Source organism: Neolamprologus multifasciatus, chromosome 22, assembly GCF_963576455.1.
Source record: "Neolamprologus multifasciatus chromosome 22, fNeoMul1.2, whole genome shotgun sequence".
Taxonomy (NCBI): domain Eukaryota; kingdom Metazoa; phylum Chordata; class Actinopteri; order Cichliformes; family Cichlidae; genus Neolamprologus; species Neolamprologus multifasciatus.
The window spans coordinates 6,563,027-6,581,399 of NC_140459.1; the positions used below are offsets into that span (position 1 = coordinate 6,563,027).

At 42.7% G+C, this 18,373-nt stretch overlaps 1 protein-coding gene and 1 long non-coding RNA gene across 6 annotated transcripts in view; one reads left to right on the plus strand and one right to left on the minus strand.

The window, feature by feature from the left end:
• The window catches only part of pvrl2l (PVR cell adhesion molecule related 2 like), a 381,196-nt gene that overhangs the window by 203,370 nt on the left and 159,453 nt on the right, over positions 1-18,373 (plus strand). The window contains exon 7 of one of the 5 annotated variants that reach the window (XM_085149003.1): positions 8,091-14,040. The exons of the other annotated variants lie outside the window; for them this stretch is intronic. Within the exon in view, the coding sequence (XP_085005129.1) occupies positions 8,091-8,722 (632 nt within the window). The 3' untranslated portion in view covers positions 8,723-14,040. Of the gene's footprint in view, positions 1-8,090; positions 14,041-18,373 lie in introns of those variants that run through there. 5 annotated transcript variants of the gene reach the window in all.
• Positions 83-8,116, minus strand: LOC146492778 (uncharacterized). Its single transcript, XR_014871998.1, has 2 exons — positions 7,209-8,116; positions 83-2,109 (listed from the first exon to the last, which is right to left on the minus strand). It is a non-coding gene; the product is annotated as an uncharacterized LOC146492778 (long non-coding RNA).

Sequence of the window (18,373 nt, forward strand, 5' to 3'; positions counted from 1 at the left end):
AGTTACATTTTCTAGACATATACTGGTCTACAGATAAAATAATTACTGCAGTCATGTAAAAGATTTCGTTTTTCAAAGGATCTCTACGGTGGCCCTGAGAGGCCAAACGGACTGCAACTTAAGAAAACACCAGCAATAAGAAAAATGCTGCAAAAGCACACAAAACACAACGGAAACAGGAAAAACAAATTTCCAAAAGCACAAGGGAAGTGTTTCTGGGGAGACAATAACACCAACGAACCAGTTGCAGGAAACAAAATGGGCCTTTCTCAATATGCGTACTTGTGCGTACTTGCGTTCTCGTGTACTCGTGATACGTCATCAGTCGGAGACCAAGTACTGTTCCAATTCGAAGTACGCATCAAGCCGAGAACGCGAAAAAGTCCCGGATGTGTTCTCGCTCCGCCCGTTTTATCGAGCATGCATCGGTGGTGACTTGCGTGGACTTGGTACAGCTAAATATCCCAGAATGCATTTCGTCCAAAACTCAAACGCGTCAATGGTGGACGAGCGGGGCTAAAAACTTTTAAATATTACTCTTTCTGGGTCACAAAATAAACTTTTAAGTTATTTTCAAGCGAGAATGTAGCGGTGTAAACTTCAAATATCTGCTCGATTTTTCAAGATATCATATATTTCCAAACGAGCTCTGACGTTTTCGGAGACGTCTGTGACTCGCCAGCTCCATAGCAGACAGCGAGGTCGAGGATTATTACAGCCGGCGAGAACAGCGGGCTCCCGGCACATCGTTTTCAACTCCCCCGCGGTCTTTTCGCTACTCAGGTTAAACAAACCCCAGTAGCTGTCTATTGTATTGAGTGTCCACTAAAATAAAAATAAAAGCGTTCTAACATCTCACCTGCTTGTTTTTATTAAGGTATGTACACGTATGTACATGTACACTATTTTTATTAATAGAGATTTCACTACTGAGGTTAAACATGATATATAAGTCACTTAGATCACTTCTAAATGTTAATGTTTGGTTTATTTCAGTGTTTTATTTGTTCCTGAGTAAACCGGTTTGGCTGTGATTAAAGTTAAGCTTCATAACATATTACTCACAGTTAAATTAAGAGGGGACGGCAGTAAAAACTCCAGACCTGTGACATCATCAAGTACGCTGGTGTTCCAATTGTACAAATCGCGAGTCCGTGCTCGCGTTCTCGGCGAGTCCGTACTCCCGTGCGTGTACTCGCCGAGCACGCGAGTACGTACTCGTGTACTTGAGAATTGAGAAAGGGCCACTATGCTAAGAATTGCGCTGGGAGACACTTAAAAGAAGTGGAGGATCTATCGGTTTTGTGAGGAAAGAAAAGATGAGAGGTAAGTGTGTTAGCCTGACTATTAGTCTAATAATCCGTCATCAGTATTATATGAATCATGAGATAAAAACACACTTACCTAGCATATTTTGGTTCCTGCAACTGGTCCGCCGGGTTATTGTCTCCCCAGAAACACTTCCCTTGTGCTTTTGGAAATCTGTTTTTTCCTATTTCCGTTTTCGTTTTTCCTATTTCCGTTGTGTTTTGTGTGCTTTTGCAGTGTTTTTCTTATTGCTGGTGTTTTCTTAAGTTGCAGTCCATTTGGCCTCTCAGGGCCATCTCTGCAAAAACTAAATACACCCTTACTGATTCCAGTACTGCTGCTAATCAAATGCACATGATTAAAAGGTCATCAGCAAGTGTGAGCACCTCTATGAGAGCAGAGGAACTCTGTTTGATTGTTTAAAGAATTTGGAAAAATAAAAAGCTGGTACTTCTGTATGTGGTCCTAATCTGGGTACCCATTTGACTTTTTGCAATCTGAACTTAGTCATATGTGAATTTCTTCAAATTCTTTATCAACTTGCATCAACATTTCCCACAATTCAGCAGGAATCACTTAGTGGATGTTAGTAAATGTCAGACAGATGCTCTGTCACTGACAATGGTTTGCTCATTTTTGTTTTGCCTTTTTTGGGAGGCTGTTAGAGTTTTTGGGGTATATTCATGGGTGCGCTTTTACATGTCCTTGACCAAAAGCTGCTTTTAATTAGAATCACTCCTCACTGTGGAGCTTCAACAGTGATGGCCTCTGGCTCGTGCTGTATGAGTGGAGCCTTCAGTTCTGAGAATCAAAACAAGGAGAAAGGAAGGAGAGGTGTGGTGAAGGAGATTCATGAAGGGTTATTAAGTTTCTACTACTTTCATACGCCTTACACCATTCCCCCCCTCCCTCTGTTTGTCTCTCTCGCTCAGCCCTTCTAACTCTTTCCACCTTGCCTCCTCACATCCTAAATCTTCTCATTTAGATTATCCCTACTGCAGTGAGTGTAACTGAGTAGCAATGGGTAGTTTTCACGGTTTTCTCTCTCTTTCCTTTACTCTCCCCCTTCCTTAATCTCCTCCATGTACATGACACTAATACAGAGACTGATATAAGCCCCCCTGCCTCTCTGTATGACATTTATCACTGTGCTTCTTAATGCAGGCAGGCTGCCTCTGTTGATGAGAAATAAGGATGACAAGCATGGCCTATTTTCTAGCTAACAGTCTTTGCTATTTTCCACTTTTTTGGGAGGAAATATGCTTTCAGAGAAGTGTTTACTAAAGCATCTCATAAGGCAGTTGACAAGAATTTGACAGTCATGTTGATCATACATCTGGCACGTTTTTTGTCAGAGCTGATGGGTTCCATTAGTGTTTCAGATCATGCAAAATGATTTCAGACAGTGCCTGGAGAAACTCTAAATCTGATAAATGAGCATTAAAGATAAATACAGTCAAAGGAGCTTGGAAAGAAAAGCGTCTGGACTTCTTTAAGTTGCTTGAAGACGTTTCACCTCTCATCCGAGAAGCTTCTTCAGTTCTAAGGTCAAATGATTGGGACCCACACCCAGTTTCACACCTTGGCTCAGGCGATTAGAGGATCATCAGGGGGTCCTTTTGTCCCTATGTGGGGGGATACTCCCACTAGGTTTAAATCTGGGACTCCCCACCATTTGACCTTAGAACTGAAGAAGCTTCTCGGATGAGAGGTGAAACGTCTTCAAGCAACTTAAAGAAGTCCAGACGCTTTTCTTTGCAAGCTCCTTAGACTACGATAAGCTGGATGACTGAGAACCTTCACAGACATAAAGATAAATACACTTTTACCATTTTTAAAATCCATTCACTATCCTGGTGTCTTTATAAAATCAAATATACTTATCCTAGTGATTCACCTGTCACTTCTACCAATTTACCATGCTCTGTCCAGCATAAATTTGCTATGTTATAGCAACAAAAAGTTAAATCTGATAGTAAGTTAAAAAGTCCATGTATAAAACTTGTCCATCGAGGAATCAAAACTGGTCTTTTTGAAGAAAAACGTACAGTATTGTGTCGAGATCCGCACGATCTGATATCCTCGTGTTGATGTTGTTCCCAGATCATCATACTAAAGGTTGTTCCAGGATCAACATTGCAAGTGACCAATCAGAATGTTGTGATGTCATACTTTTGCGACTTCGGGAAAAACCGGCGTAAAACAAAAAACTGTACTTAAGCTGCGAGAAACCGCCTTTGTCCGCCGATCAACGGACCCTAACCCTGACCCTTTAATAAACGCTAAGCAGAATTGATATTGTCCTTGCAACATTGGAATTTCATAAATGCACGAATGGGTTGGTGCGCAAAAGAATAACGTCACAATAATGTGATTGGTCACTTGCAATGTTGAACCTGGAACAACATTTTCATGATGATCTGGGAACAACACCAACACGAGGATATCAGATCATCCGTCGAGATCCAGTCACATGAATCATCTGGTCGTTTCCTCTCCACCTCATAGTAATTTCAGGACTCATGTGTGTGTGGTAGGGATCTTCATGTCTAACTAAGCTAACATGAAATCAGATTCACCGCAGCTGCAACCAGAGGTCCAAAATATGTCTAAAGGGATCTCTGTGCTTCCCACTTCACTTCGTCTATCACTAAACACATTCCTTATTAGTTCGTTATCCCAAACACTGGTTTCCAGTCTTATCTGATGATTATTTCCTTGGTTAGTGAGTGAGTGATCCACCGCTTGCTCATCATGTGACAACAACCAAGACGGCAAAGGCCAAAATGACAAACTCACAGCTTGAAAATGGGAGTTTAAAAACCTGCATGGTGATTTTCATACAGGTCTGTGGTCCGCCCTTTTGGTTCTGTCTGAAGATTAATCATCTCCTACACACTCCATCCCATTTTTAAGTCAAACAAACCCTGTTTTTTCATTGCTTTGATTTAATGCTATGATTTTTTGGTAAAACACTCGTGCCGTGAGCATAAGTTCATGCTTTTGTTTTACAGTGTGCATTTCAGAAAGCCACAGAGAAATTGACAAAAAAATATATAAAAAATTGTAAAATGTATAATATATAATTATATATTAACCTCTAAAAAAAAGAAATGTTTGGCTTTCCCTGCCAAAAATTCCCCGTGGTTCACCGACAGCTGGTTTTAAGTGTGTTCATTAAGTTGAACCTATTCCCCTACTAAAAATGACCTTTCAGACATTTAGTCCTTTTCATTAATCTGACAGCAAAATTATGTGTGTTGGCTTCATGTCTTAATGAGCTGTTCGTTTTCTGTAAAAGTAGTAAAATTTACATATCGCTCTCTACATTTGCACACATCTGAACAAACACCGTGACTAGGGAATTGCTTATCTTACTGGAGAATGCCACTAACAAGCACAACAAGCAAATAATAGCGCATTATCTCCATCCATCCATCCATCTTCATCCGCTTTATCCGAGGCCGGGTCGCGGGGGCAGCAGCCTAAGCAGAGAGGCCCAGACCTCCCTCTCCCCAGCCACCTCCTCCAGCTTATCCGGGGGAACACCAAGGCGTTCCCAGGCCAGCCGAGAGATATAATCTCTCCAGCGTGTCCTGGGTCTGCCCCGGGGCCTCCTCCTGGTGGGACATGCCTGGAACACCTCACCCAGGAGGCGCCCAGGAGGCATCCTTGTCAGATGCCCGAACCACCTCAGCTGGCTCCTTTCGACGTGGAGCAGCAGCGGCTCTACTCTGAGCCCCTCCCGGATGGCCGAACTCCTCACCCTATCTCTAAGGGAGAGGCCTGCCACCCTTCGGAGGAAGCTCATTTCCGCCGCTTGTATCCGCGATCTCGTCCTTTCGGTCACTACCCACAGCTCGTGGCCATAGGTGAGGGTAGGGACGTAGATCGACCGGTAAATTGAGAGCTTCGCTTTTACACTCAGCTCCTTCTTCACCACGACGGACCGGTGCAGCGTCCGCATTACTGCAGCTGCAGCCCCAATCCGTCTGTCGATCTCCGGCTCCCTTCTCCCATCACTCGCGAACAAGACCCCGAGATACTTAAACTCCTCCACTTGGGGCAGGAACTCATCCCCGACCCGGAGTGGGCACTCCACCCTTTTCCGGCTGAGAACCACGGCCTCAGATTTGGAGCTAGTCGACCGCTAGTCGAACCTCGGAGCGCATTATCTCACCAAATAAAATTAAGGCATGGTCACGTGCATTGTGATGCATTTTCCCAGTTCCAAATCAAGAAGAGCGTTCTCTGTCTTGCACACAAGCATGCGGGCAACTCATCTCTTCAACACACACATGCACAGGCTCAAGTGACAGCTTTGAAGAGAATTAAACATTCAAAAGTGTGGCTACACTTTACCAGAGTCGCTGCTGACGACGCTTAATAGCGAGTACGAGTGCTGAATGAAGTGCAAATCATCAACGTGATTTATGTCCGAATGACAGAATGTCACCGCTTTAACGGATTGATGAAGCCAGCAGTTTTACATATCCTGTCTGAAAAGGGCAAAAAAGAACAAGACGACTGGCATCCGGCTGTCAAACGAGCAACAAAGTTCCCATCCGCGAGATCATCGCTGTTTAAATATCAGCCACCACCCCTTAGCTATGGACTTTGAGAGAAAATTGGAAAGATAATCACGCTGCTCCTGCATGTGACCTCAGACTTAATGAAAAATGAACATGCCAGCTCTAATGGGCCTTTGTAGGAGCATTGTTCTTTATAGCCTATACAGAATAATAGATTTTTAAGCACTTGATTAACAGAAGGACGGCAGCCACCAAAGACCTTCCACAAAAGGCCATTATTCAGCTGTCTCTCACTCAGGCACTTGATAAATGCCACTAATGCTTAAAATATAAATGGCACAATAAATATAAATAACACTTTGGCCCACATGTTGTGTTTCTATGCCAATCTGTAAGTTTGCAAAGAGAGGAAACTAGGACAGGGAAAGTTGGATTCATCATCCTTAATGCCTTCTGTCACTTCAATTGGATATTACCAGACACTGTCCCCTAATTTAGACATCATATCCTGTCCCAAGAGCCCCGCCTCATTCGCCCAACCCGTCTGTCTCACCCTGGCATAACCCTAATGCATCCCCATGTGAGACCAGAGCAAGTGTGTTTGAAATCAAACTGAGACCTCTCCTTTTATCTCCCTTCCCCTCTTGTCTGCTCCTCTCTGTCTCTCTCCCAAACACTCTTCCTAGTCCTTTTTCTCTCCTCTTGCTCAATTCCTCTCCGCTTTTATCTCCCCTCTTTTTTTTCTCCTACGCCGTCAGAATGAACAATTTGTATGAATCACAGGCTCTCTATCCAGGCTCACTTATAGTGACATCCCCCCACTGGTTTTGTTAGCAGAACTCCCGCTCGCTAGCTCCACACACATCATTATTTGATGTCCGATGTGATTTCGCCGAAAGAAAAAGAGAACGTCACTGCCTCAGTGGCGCTGCCCTGGCATGTAACCCCGCACAATCATCATTCCAGCCAACCTCAGATTGTTTGATTGGCATTCACTGCTGTGTTTGCCAGGAGTGCTGGCAGTACATTGCTGTTATTTGCATAAAACGGGAAGGGGCTCAGATTCCCCTGCTGTTCCACGTTTCCTTGCCCTTGCTGCACCCCAAAGAAATATCTGAATGTGATTCACAGACAAGAAATTAAAAAAGAAAAGAGAAACACACTAGCTGGCCTTGTGCAGTTTTGCACAAATACTCAACACTTCTCCTTTCCTGGTTTGAGACGTTCCTCTCTCCACTTTTTAGCCCAGCGTGAATCTTTCCGTACAAATCCTACACTATCCCATTTTTTCTCTCTCTTATACTCCTACATAGAATCCTTTTAAACATGTCCTGGTAGGAGTCTTGCTCCGCAGTGTGAACCTTTTACCTTCGTGTGCTGCCGATCAGTGAGATCTGGATTCGGTCCTGGGTTGACAGCGGGCGATCGCTCTCCCTGTGGTTTGACTAGCTGGCCAATAACGGAGGCAGACGAAGGACGCGGTTCAAGTAGAGGATGGGATGATAAGCAGGAAGGAAAGGCATAAGGAGGGGTTTTAATTGAGAGTAGGAAAGAAAGAGAGGGTAAATATAGAAGGGATTAAGCATTGTGGCACTTAACAGTAATGACTGTGCTCTTATTTAACCCTTTCCAAGTAACTCCTCTGCCTGTCTGTCCTGTGTATCCGTCTCTGTGTGTCTGTCTGTGTGACTCTGCTGGCTCTAAACCTCTAACCCGCGGCAAAGTCGGCGCAATACTCGAAATAAACCGCTTTTTTTCTAAATCCTTCTCTCATTTTTGTTTCGATCTTCAACTGAAACGTGTGGAGAGGCAAACCTGGCTCACACCAACGTGACGTATAGAACAAAGGATCGTCACAGTAGTAAAGGCTTTGCCCCAGCTGGCAAAGGGGGGAAGGGCGGCAAAAGCTGAAGTGCCAGCAGCTGGACTGAAATGCATATAGAGCAAAATGTCTGCAAAATGCAGCACAACGAGCCTCTGGGAGAGAATGAATGAGTCCCGTTCAGCCTGATCCCAGCAATGACTGACTGCACCCCTCACCAAGGGATTACACTGAGAAGAACATTACCACACACTTGTAAGAGGATTGTAACACACGTAGAAGAAGACACTACTCCTATCACTACAGCACACTCACAATAAGAGAAGAACTGTCAATACCTCCTCCAAAACAGCCGTCATTTCCTTCATTTTTCTTTTCCTCCACCCATTTTTCCATCCCTCCTTCCAACCCCTTCATCCCCTCTGCAGAAGCCTTGGAGGATCCATCCAGTGCCGGTGTAGTGGCAGGCGCAGTCATCGGCTCCCTTCTGGCTCTGCTATTGGTTGTTGCGCTCATTGCCGTCCTCCTGACCCGCAGCCGCCGGCAGCAGAGGCGCGGGTACCCCAGCAGTGGGGACTCCATTGCAACAGGCAGCGGTGGAAGCAATGGCGGAGACTATGGCAACAAAGCCCGTCTGCTCTTCGGCAACTCCGGCAACAACAGCAGCAAGAACGGGACTGGCACGAACAACAACGGGCCCATCTACACGTATCGGGAGGGCTGCGACGCCACGGGAACTCTAACAGAAAAGGCCAACGACTACCACCATCATCACCTCCACCACGCCTCAACCGGCAACGCCCCTACCGCCCATGACATCCTTCTTAGCAGCGAGATAGATGAAGCTGAGAGGAGGAAGTTCGACCTGGATGACAGCATGGAGGAAGAAGAGGAGCGATACGACAGATTCGGAGGAGCGGGCGGAGGCGGAAACATTCTGCCTTCAGCCTATCACGTCCACCGAGGCCACGCTGGCGAAGAAATGGATGTGTACCTGGACGACGACATGGAGTCTCAGAGAGACGGCTCTGTTATTTCCCGGACTGCCATTTACGTCTGAGGAAGAAGGGGACGGACGGAAACGGCAAAGGCTGAAGATAAGGAGATGTAGTGGAGGAAGCGGTGCATCCGAGCCAGCCCCCTTTCACCTCTAAACAAATCAGCATCACCTCCATCAGCTAGACACCTGCCTGCTTATCATTCAACCTGATTAAAGATCTGCCATCAGTTATATCCTCTCAGCCTGACAGTGACCGTATACTTTGATAAAAAGGTGGATTTAGCGAAAAATAATAAAAAGGTTGGGAAGACTTGCGGTGGAAATAGTGCACTGTGGCTGAATATGTGACTGTGTTTAACTGTGTCATGGAGGAAGATTGGATTCAGTGTCACGGGAATAAAAAAATACTGCCAAGAGCAAAAAAAGCTACAGTAACTCTGACGCAATGCTGCTTATTGCTACGTTCTTGTTTCTTCAGCTTTGCTGTGTGATTATGTGCTGAGTGACTAAACTGTTTGTATTTTATACCTTACCAGAAAATGTAATCAGCAAAATCTGAAGCACCATAATCACTTAAGAAAAAAATCACCACTATCCAAAACTCGCCTTTCTGCTTCAAAAGAAAAGAAAACTCGTCATCACGTCGAACTCTGTGTTTAACTGTCCGAAAGGCTTCCGTGGTGACGCGATGAAGACGCCGGCTCTTCTGACTTCACTCGAGGCATTTCGAAACTTGAAAAGGCCAAACTTGTTTCTGTTAATCCCAGAGACGACTTTGTTCGGGCTTACTGTGACTCCGGGTTGCCGCTGCACCACATGGTTTCCCGACGGGTGCCGCTGAAGCGAGAGCCACCAAACCGAGTAACATAACAGACTCGACAGTATGTGCTAATGTGTGGCTGGCTGTGGTGTTAATGATGTGCATCATCTATATATTGGGCGCCGTCTCACGATAGCACAGTTGTTGTTATTGTTGTTGTTGTTGTTCTAGTTGTTGTTGTTACTGTCGTGTAATGGTGTTGATCTCGCTAAGGAAAAGATGCACCGACACACTCGGGGGGTTCACGCAGTTCCACATTGGATCGGTAATGACTCATTTAATGAATTTAAAAAAGATTATTTGTTTCCGACTCAACTTTTTCCCTTTTCAGTTTTGTTTTCTCCGCGTTATCGCCATCTTTATTTCCCCCCCTTTTCGATCCACGCCATCTCGTTCTGTTCCACATGAATTCTAAGCGATTTGTATATTGTCCTTTCACTCTGTCCCACACACATTACATCTCTCCCTCTCATTCTGGGCTTTCTTTATTTACATAATGGGCGGCTTAGGCTGCCGCAATGACTGTGTGCAGGGAGAAGGGGATAACTTGTATTTATATTCCTATCTGGGTCGCATTCAATGAGGGAAAATATTCACCGGCTTTGTTGGGGGCTGCTGTATTTCATGTATTCATTTTCCATGTCCCGCCGAATGTTCTTACGCCATGTACCGGATTATTCCGTGTTCGGAGCTCTGATTGGACGGAAAGACACAGTCCAAGATATATTTCAAGAGAGGATGTGAAAACATTCAAAATTAAATCCTAAACTCTCAAGCCTTTGTTTCTCGTACACTGCAGAAGTACAGGTAGTGGTACATGTCTGGTTAAAATAAGTGACCCATCTGTTGGGGCGTGGACGTTTCACTTTTCCGGAAGATAACAGTGCCGGGGAATTTCTCAAACGTGCAAATATGCATTGGAAAAGGTTGCATAGTTTCATGATTTTTGTTTGATTTAGTTTTATTAAGGTACTTCTCTGAACTGTTGGTCGAATGGATTTTTTCCAACACGTTTGTTAAGACGTAACAAGAATTGGAAACTGACACTGAGCTCATATGTTGTTGGAACATTTTTGCCTTATTGATTCAAAGGTTTTTCCTGCTCATATTTCTATTGTTAGACATCCAAATGGTCTTTTGTGTGTGTGTGTTTTGTTTTTTTTAATTAAGTCTTGAATCACTCATCTTTATTATGACAAACTGCTTGCGATGGCACAATTGGAAGATCTGGGCAGGGAAATCTTACAGCTCAGACAGACGTCTTTCGAGACGCGACGACAGCCAACAAGGACGCAGTTAAAGCGTAATAGAGGAGTGGTGCCTCGATGCTTCAGCAGCTGAACTGAGCACATCGTCTGCTTTTTAAGCTCCCTATGCTACATCACAAACACGCAACATGTGCCGTGTTTGATTCGGGTGGTGTTTGTTTTGCAGCTGAGAGTACAGTCAGTAAATGGTAATGGTATTAACAGTCATTTACACTATAGAGTATTTTAGAAATATTTATGAAGAAAAAGGGAATCTTTAAGGAATGTGATTACAGTTAATCGCGGAGCAGTCAGTACATTTAGAGCGCGGACCGTTTCTAGAAAGTTATTTTTCAAATTTACATTGTAAATCTATCGTATTTCATTCTGATTATTTTTGATGTCTAAGTGCTTTGTAAGAGTATTTTGTCATGAATAACGAAGACATTATTGCCCAACATGAAATATCTGTGGGTTGTAGATCTGAACATGGACTTGTTTGTGAAGTGAAAGCGGAGATATTTAAAAGTCAAAACCTTATTGATTTTTTTTTTTTTGGTGTGCGTGTGTTTTTAAGAAGACTGTATCAGCTCTACTCCCACCCAAGTCCTGAGCAGGTCCCTTGTTGTTGATTGTTGTTGAACATTATGCGCTGTGCAATCTGTTGTTCTGTAATTGAGACAGTCCTATCTGCTGTGTTACAAAGCATTTCAGTGCAGACATTTCATCAAGCCTCACAGTGTGTTTTGACAAGTTGCCAATTAATCTCAGAAGCAGCCATGGTGTTCTTTTGGTTGTCACATGTACCACATGTAGTAGGACTTGTTTATTGTATCCCTGGAGAGAAGTTTGGGTTTAAGTATTTAAGTGTATTTTCTACTCCGTCGGGTGCATGCATGCTCCAAGCTCCTTACTTTTAAACTCTGGAACTCCAAAATATGAAAAAGTCATTTTCTGATTGTCATGCTTCAGATACACTGTATCGTCTAATGTATCTTATTCAGATGTTTTTTTAATGCATTTCTGTATTTTCCAAGTGAAAATAAGCCCCTCCTCCTCTTTTACTGTATAATGTGTTAATGATTTTCACCCTGAAAATGAAACTTTTTTGGAGACACCCGCTTTCATCCCCCTCCAGCATATTTACCCTCAATTTGGCCAATGCATGCCTCGACGCATCTTTTCTCTTAGGGGTTCTCGCGGCGCCATCATTTTAAACAGTTGACTGTGATCACAACTTTGCGCCTAATTAGTCCCGGAGTCTTGTACCATGGATGCACCCTTAGTGAGGAAACTCATCATCATTCATAACTTTTGTTTTTGCACAACCCATTTTCAATAAAAGAAAATCTTTCTGAGATAATTCCCTGTGGAGAAACTGGTAATTAATTAAGCAGAGCTGTCTTATTAGACTATAAATATCAGACTCTCAGAGCTCAGCACATTTCACAGCACAATGTAGTGCAGCGCACCTGCTCTGGATATTTAGCCTCTTTAACAGACGGGCTACAGGACCCACAGGTTTTGCCATTTTAAGGAGCAGTACGCTCCAATTTTTACAACAGTGTCCTTTAAGTTCATACTTTTGCACGTTGTTACAGCTGCTTACACAGCATGTAATACCTTTGCTTGCCATGCAGCACAATGCCCCATTTAAAGCTGGCATTAATGTGGGATTTGTATCTGGATAATGGCTTTCAATCCACAGACCTCTGGATTTAGACCTTTTATTTAAACATGTTCTAACAGCATGTGCATGCAAAGAAGTGAGGAAAATGTGACTAAAATGACACTTTTGTAAACTGTTACTGATCAAGGGACATTGTGCATTAGAAAGACATTTATTTATACAGTAATCACTTTTTGTGCAGACTTATTAACCAAACCGAAGCTTGCAGGAAGAGGAGAGTAGGGATGGGTATCGAAAACCGGTTCTTGTTGAGAACCGGTTCCCAGTGTTTCAATTCCTTGGAATTGTTTGCCATTTTTGCAAACGATTCCCTTATCGATTCCAGTCGCCCCAAATGACGTCACCACGTTGCGGAGCGTCATTTACCTGGCAGGAAACACGGCGACTCAAACGCTCAAAAGTTTGGTTATACTTTACGAGAACGGATGACAACAGGGCAACTTGCAATACTTGCAAAGTAGATATTTCATTTAAGGGAGGAAACACTACAAATATGCAAAAGCATTTGCTCACAAAACACGCGATGACCTTAAATGAATGTCGTGTTTTTAATTCCGCTCCGGACTCGTGAATCTCAACCCAGCAGCAGAGGTAACGTTTGCACGTCCTCTCCCGTTAATGCGGCAGGTAAATAATCAACAACAGTGCATATTATGTTAGCGCGATCTGCCTTATTACAAAACGTGCCATTACTGTGCATTTAGGTGACCATGATGAGAGAGACAGACAGAGTCTGGCTCAGATGCCGGCAGTTCTCACTGCAGTCTACCGTTAGCGTCTCCTTTCAGGCCAGGATAGACGAATGTCACCGAGCAGTGACTCAGTTTGTGGTCAAAGGCTTGAACCCATTTGCCACAGCAGATGATTTTCGGTAAGTGAATGTGTTTAATTGTAGGCAGGGACATTACTGGATATTCTTGTGTAATTGCTACAGAATAATTGATGTTATACTTTGTTATTGCTACAGAAGAATATTTATTGTATTATTTTACATTTACATTTTTTTTCCTGGGGACCCTGTGACACCCCATTGAAGAGCCGTAGGCTGTGGATCTCTTAAGATCTCACTGTTGGGTTTGTAAGGCCATGTTACTCCTAAATTTCTATCTTGTTCAAAGAGAAGATATAAAACAAAGTTCTAAGCTATTAGACCTTAGTGTTCTCCTTTTTTTAAAAGAATCGATAAAGAATAGAATCGTTAAACAGAATCAAAAATGGAATCGGAATCGTGAAAATCTTATCAATACCCATCCCTAGAGGCGAGATTACATCCTTGGGTAACATGCTTAATTACTTTCCTCACCTCCTCTCTTCGTACCTTAGCCACCTTAGATGCAAGCAAAGAAGACAAGGAAGAGACCAGAGGAGAGACAAATATTGAAACTGGACAAACTAGCTTCATTTTAAAAGTTTATCTCAGTTAAATAAGACAACTTACAAAAACAAAAGAAACATGGTTTGTGTTTTCCAGCTCCATGTTGCACCTGTTTTTATACATCACAGTTAAAAAGACTTTCACAAAAGATACACCCGTGCATCTTATCTGGCATCTTCTCCTGTAAGCCTTCTGGCTTCTTAAGATTCATTTCTGGAACCTGCACAATACAAAGGCGGGGGGCGGGGGGAGAAAGGCAGGCGAACAGGAACAAAATGAAGAAATGAGAAAAGACCATTGCATTTTCACCTGGAAGATTTGCAATCGCAGTTCAAGTCAGACAACCTCCAAAAATGTCAGTTCTAATAATGCATTCGGTTTGATTTCGCACCTTGCAATACTAGGTGCTTTTCCATCATCCAGATACACATCGAAATTTTATACAGGATGCAAAAAGTTTTGTAGCGTCCCTCAAGAACATCTGCTTATAGAAACTTAACAAGAAGAAGAAAAAAAATCACACATGGAAATTCTGTTTTCAGATTTACTGTATATGATTTAAAAATATGCTAATATGACTTTTTTATATTATTATATTACTCTTGGCCTGTCCGGTGAGTTGGAAATGGGGCCATGCTTGTTACAAATATCCTCTTCTGAGCTTTTGTTTGCCACCCTGACTCACATGGTGTGTGCTCCGGGAGGTTGTGGTCCTGAATGCAACCCCTGTAAAGTCTCGTCCTTGCTGCTGTGTGTGCGTCACACAAGCTAAGCAAAGCACACTGTAACAGGTCACTTGGCTCTGTCGGAGGGAAAGAGACTGGAACGAAGGGAGGGGAGGATCGAGAATGAGGGTGGTAGCTCAATGCTCCGTCTGGGGAATGCCAAATAGGCCTGGTGTGAGGAGAGAGAAAGGAGGACTTTTTCTTCTCAGATCAGAGAATCCAAGAGTCAGAAAAGACGAGACAGAACAGCAACCGAAACCTCAGCTCCTGCAGAGAGGATGAGAAGACATCTCCAGGTTTTTTTTGTAAACCACCTGAGACCAGAAACATTTGAAACACTGTCATTTATTCACCGTCAAGCCTGGAGTTAGAGATGGGCAGATTTGTTGGTTGTGGAGCCCAATTGGTTGGCTGCAGCACAAAGATGGCAGTGTGTGTGAAAGGAATAAGAGATTGGCAAGATAGAATTTACAGCTCTGACAATGAAAGCTTGAGGTGCGTAGGAAGTCTCTAAGGAGTCTTTCTGAGTACTATGCCACCTCTCCCCTTGGCGATTGGCAGCTTCTACCCAACAACAACTGACAGTGCTTTTCAACCCGGCCAATTAGTGAAAAAAAGCCTGTCCTGTTTAGCTTTCCTCAGCGCAGTCTATCTGCGACAGATCTTTTTAATTGTAAAGAAATGTTCAGCAGTCCTCCAGAGACCCTTGTGCAGGGGCGGAATTGTATATATTCTCCTTTTTCATATTCCATCTCTCTTTGCTTCTGCTTTAGCACCCAGTACAAGCTGTTCCTGGCATGTTTAATTCAGTAGAAGGCATAAAAGTGTTCTGCATTATCTTCCTCTGCTTTGGTTTAAAGGAAGAGGAAGACGGCAAGACAGAAAGAGAAGGAGAGGGAAGGGGATAGAGGGGAACAGAGTAAAGCGAGAAGAAGAAGAGGCCTATTAGTTATTGAGCTTGGCTTTTCTTGTTAATCCAGTTAAAGCCGAGCCTCTGCCGGGCCAGCTGAGACTTCAGCAGATGTGGATAAAGTTTCTTCCTCCCAACACTGGTTAGAGGAGATCTCATTGTGCTCTGTAACCAATTTACTTAACGCAGCACTGTCCTGCTTTCCTGCTTCTCCGGATACCTTCCTCTTCTCCCACAGTGCTGCTCTTGCAGTGTTCTGCGCTATACTTAGGGATGTAATTCGTCATGGCTTTTTTTTTTTCTTTCATCCAGGTTATTTCAGGTTCTGAAGATGTGCACTCATATGAATGGCTATTCATTTCAAATGAAAGCTTTTTCACTTGTGTTTTTGCATGCGGAAATCTTCAATAGATTGAGATGAATCACTTCACGTATTTCTCTCATTTTTTCACACACACAGCCCCGCAAGATGAGTTGAAGTGCTCATTCAAGAAACTCTGCATTTTTCCTTTTGTATCCATGTTGTTTTTTTTGTGGTCTCTAACTAATTTTGATAGTGACTCGACTCACATATATTTAGATACATTGTTTAGAGTTTGCTGAACTTTTCCACAATATTTTGGGCACCTCTTGACCTCAGCAAAAATAACTCAAATTTAGAATCGCTGCTGTATAAGATATCTTTACACATGTTCTTCTGCACATCATCTGCTGCAGATTGATTTTAAACATTTGGCTTCATTGGTAAAGCTTTTTTTTCAATGCTTATTCATTTGCTAACATTCCTGTTTTTGTTGAAAATATTGGGGAGAAACCAAAAGAGTAAATTTGCAAGCCATTAAACCAAACTAGTGATCTGAAAAATGTTAAAAACCGGAGTTGTTCAGCTACACTCCTGAGTTACACACTTACTTTCCACAGTTAAAAATGGTTTTGGCCTTTTTTTCTTGTCTCATCAGAGTTAATAGCAGAACTAGTACTTTAACTGTCAAGTTTCCTTGACAGTGGACAAATGTTTTTTTGTCCTTGTCTGTCCTCAAGACATCATGCCTTCACAAAGCTCTTCAGCTTAAGTACTGCTCTGCATTCCTTCTTCTCATCAGGGTAAAGAGTTATCTTCTATTCAATGATTTTCAACAAAAAAAAGAAAGAAATCTCATTACACTAAAGATTCGGGAAACGTTTCTTTAATGAACTGGATCAAAATAGGCCCTTGTGTTGCAAGAGAGCCAACTCTTTCACTTGATTTAGAATGAACATGGCAATGTATCAACTGCTAAACCTTATCTTTGATGGTGACCTTTACATTGATGTTCAGACAAAGACAACTCTGTAAGCTTTTTATCCATTGCCCTAATAAAACCATTTTTAGTCATTCATCTTTTCGGTGAAAAATATTCAAGCTTTTATTTCCCCCTGCCTTGAATGACCCTTATAATCTCTTTTCTTTGCTTTGCTTTGAATCAAAAGCCTCTCTGATGTTTCAACTTGTGTTCTGATTTTATGTTGTGCCAACCAAAAAACATCATGCCCAAAGCGCTGACATCACTTTGCTGGTTTTTGATGTAAAGCAGCCTTTAACTCCTTGTGAGCCTTAACATATCGTTGGATTTCTCATTAATCCTAAATGCAAAATCGACGCTAAGGGATGAATCTCTCAGATCTTCCAATGACTCAGTATCGTGCTTTTAAAGGCTCCGAGCACTGTGATTTGGCAACTGCACAAATGAGAAGCGTTTAACCAAAACATCCTCAAAACCCAAAATGTGCTCCGACTGAGAATGATGCACTTGTGTAAAACAAGAGAGCTGGTAATGGTATCAGATTTTACATTCTGGATTTCAGCATGCTATTGGCAGTTTAAGATTTCATGATCTGCTGGTTACAGGTTTTCTCCATCTGTCTGCAGAGATGCATTCTCTGATGGTGAAATCACTATGTGGTTGTGGTTTGCCAACCCAACATATTTCTACAAATATTTAGCTTGAAAGAGATCTAATGAAAGATAAAGATGAATGCTTTAACTTTACTGTGGGCACGCCAACACGCTCAACATTTAAATTACCTTCAACAAGGCAAAGTTGTTGGTTCCAAATAGACAGGTCTGCATATTTTAGAAACTGCTTATCTAGTGGTATTTTCACACACAACCGTCTCTAGAGTTTGCAGGGAGTGGTCCAAAAAAGGCAAACTACCCAGTAAACAGTGGTTCTCGATACACAAATGCCCGGCTGATGTCAGAGGAGAATGGCCAGACTGCTTTGAGCTATAAGGAAAGCAACAAAAACTGAAGTACATGACTACTTGTTACAACCAAGCCATGCAGAAAAAGTCATCTGAATGCACAATATGTTAACCCTTGATGGAAATTTCACAATAGAAGATGGACAACATTGCCAGGTCTGGTAAGTCGAATGGATTTCTGCTTCAACATTCAGACAGTAGGGTCAGAATTTGGCCCAAACATCTTGAACGCAAGGGTCCATGCTGACATATATCAGCAATTCAGGCTGCTGATTGTGGTGTAATGGTGGGGAATATTTCTTTGGGTTCATATTTTACCCCTGAGTACCAAATGAATATTGCTTAAACACAACAGTCTACCTTAGTATTGTTGCTGACCATTTCTGTCCCTTTATGACCACCAAGTGTTCATCTTTTGATGGCTAAATCCAGCAGGATAACATACCATATTACAACGCTCAAATCATCTCAAATTGGTTTCTTGTACATTACAATGAGTTCACTGTAACTCAAATAGCCTCCAAAGTCATCAGATCTAAGTCCAGTAGTGCACATTTGGACGTGGCATGGATGTGAAAATCTGCAGCAGCTGCTTTATACTATCATGCCAATATAGACAAAAATCTGAGGAATGTTTAAAGCAGCTTGAAATTTTAGGCATCATGACCAGGAAGATTTAAGGATAGGGGGTAAAAACTGG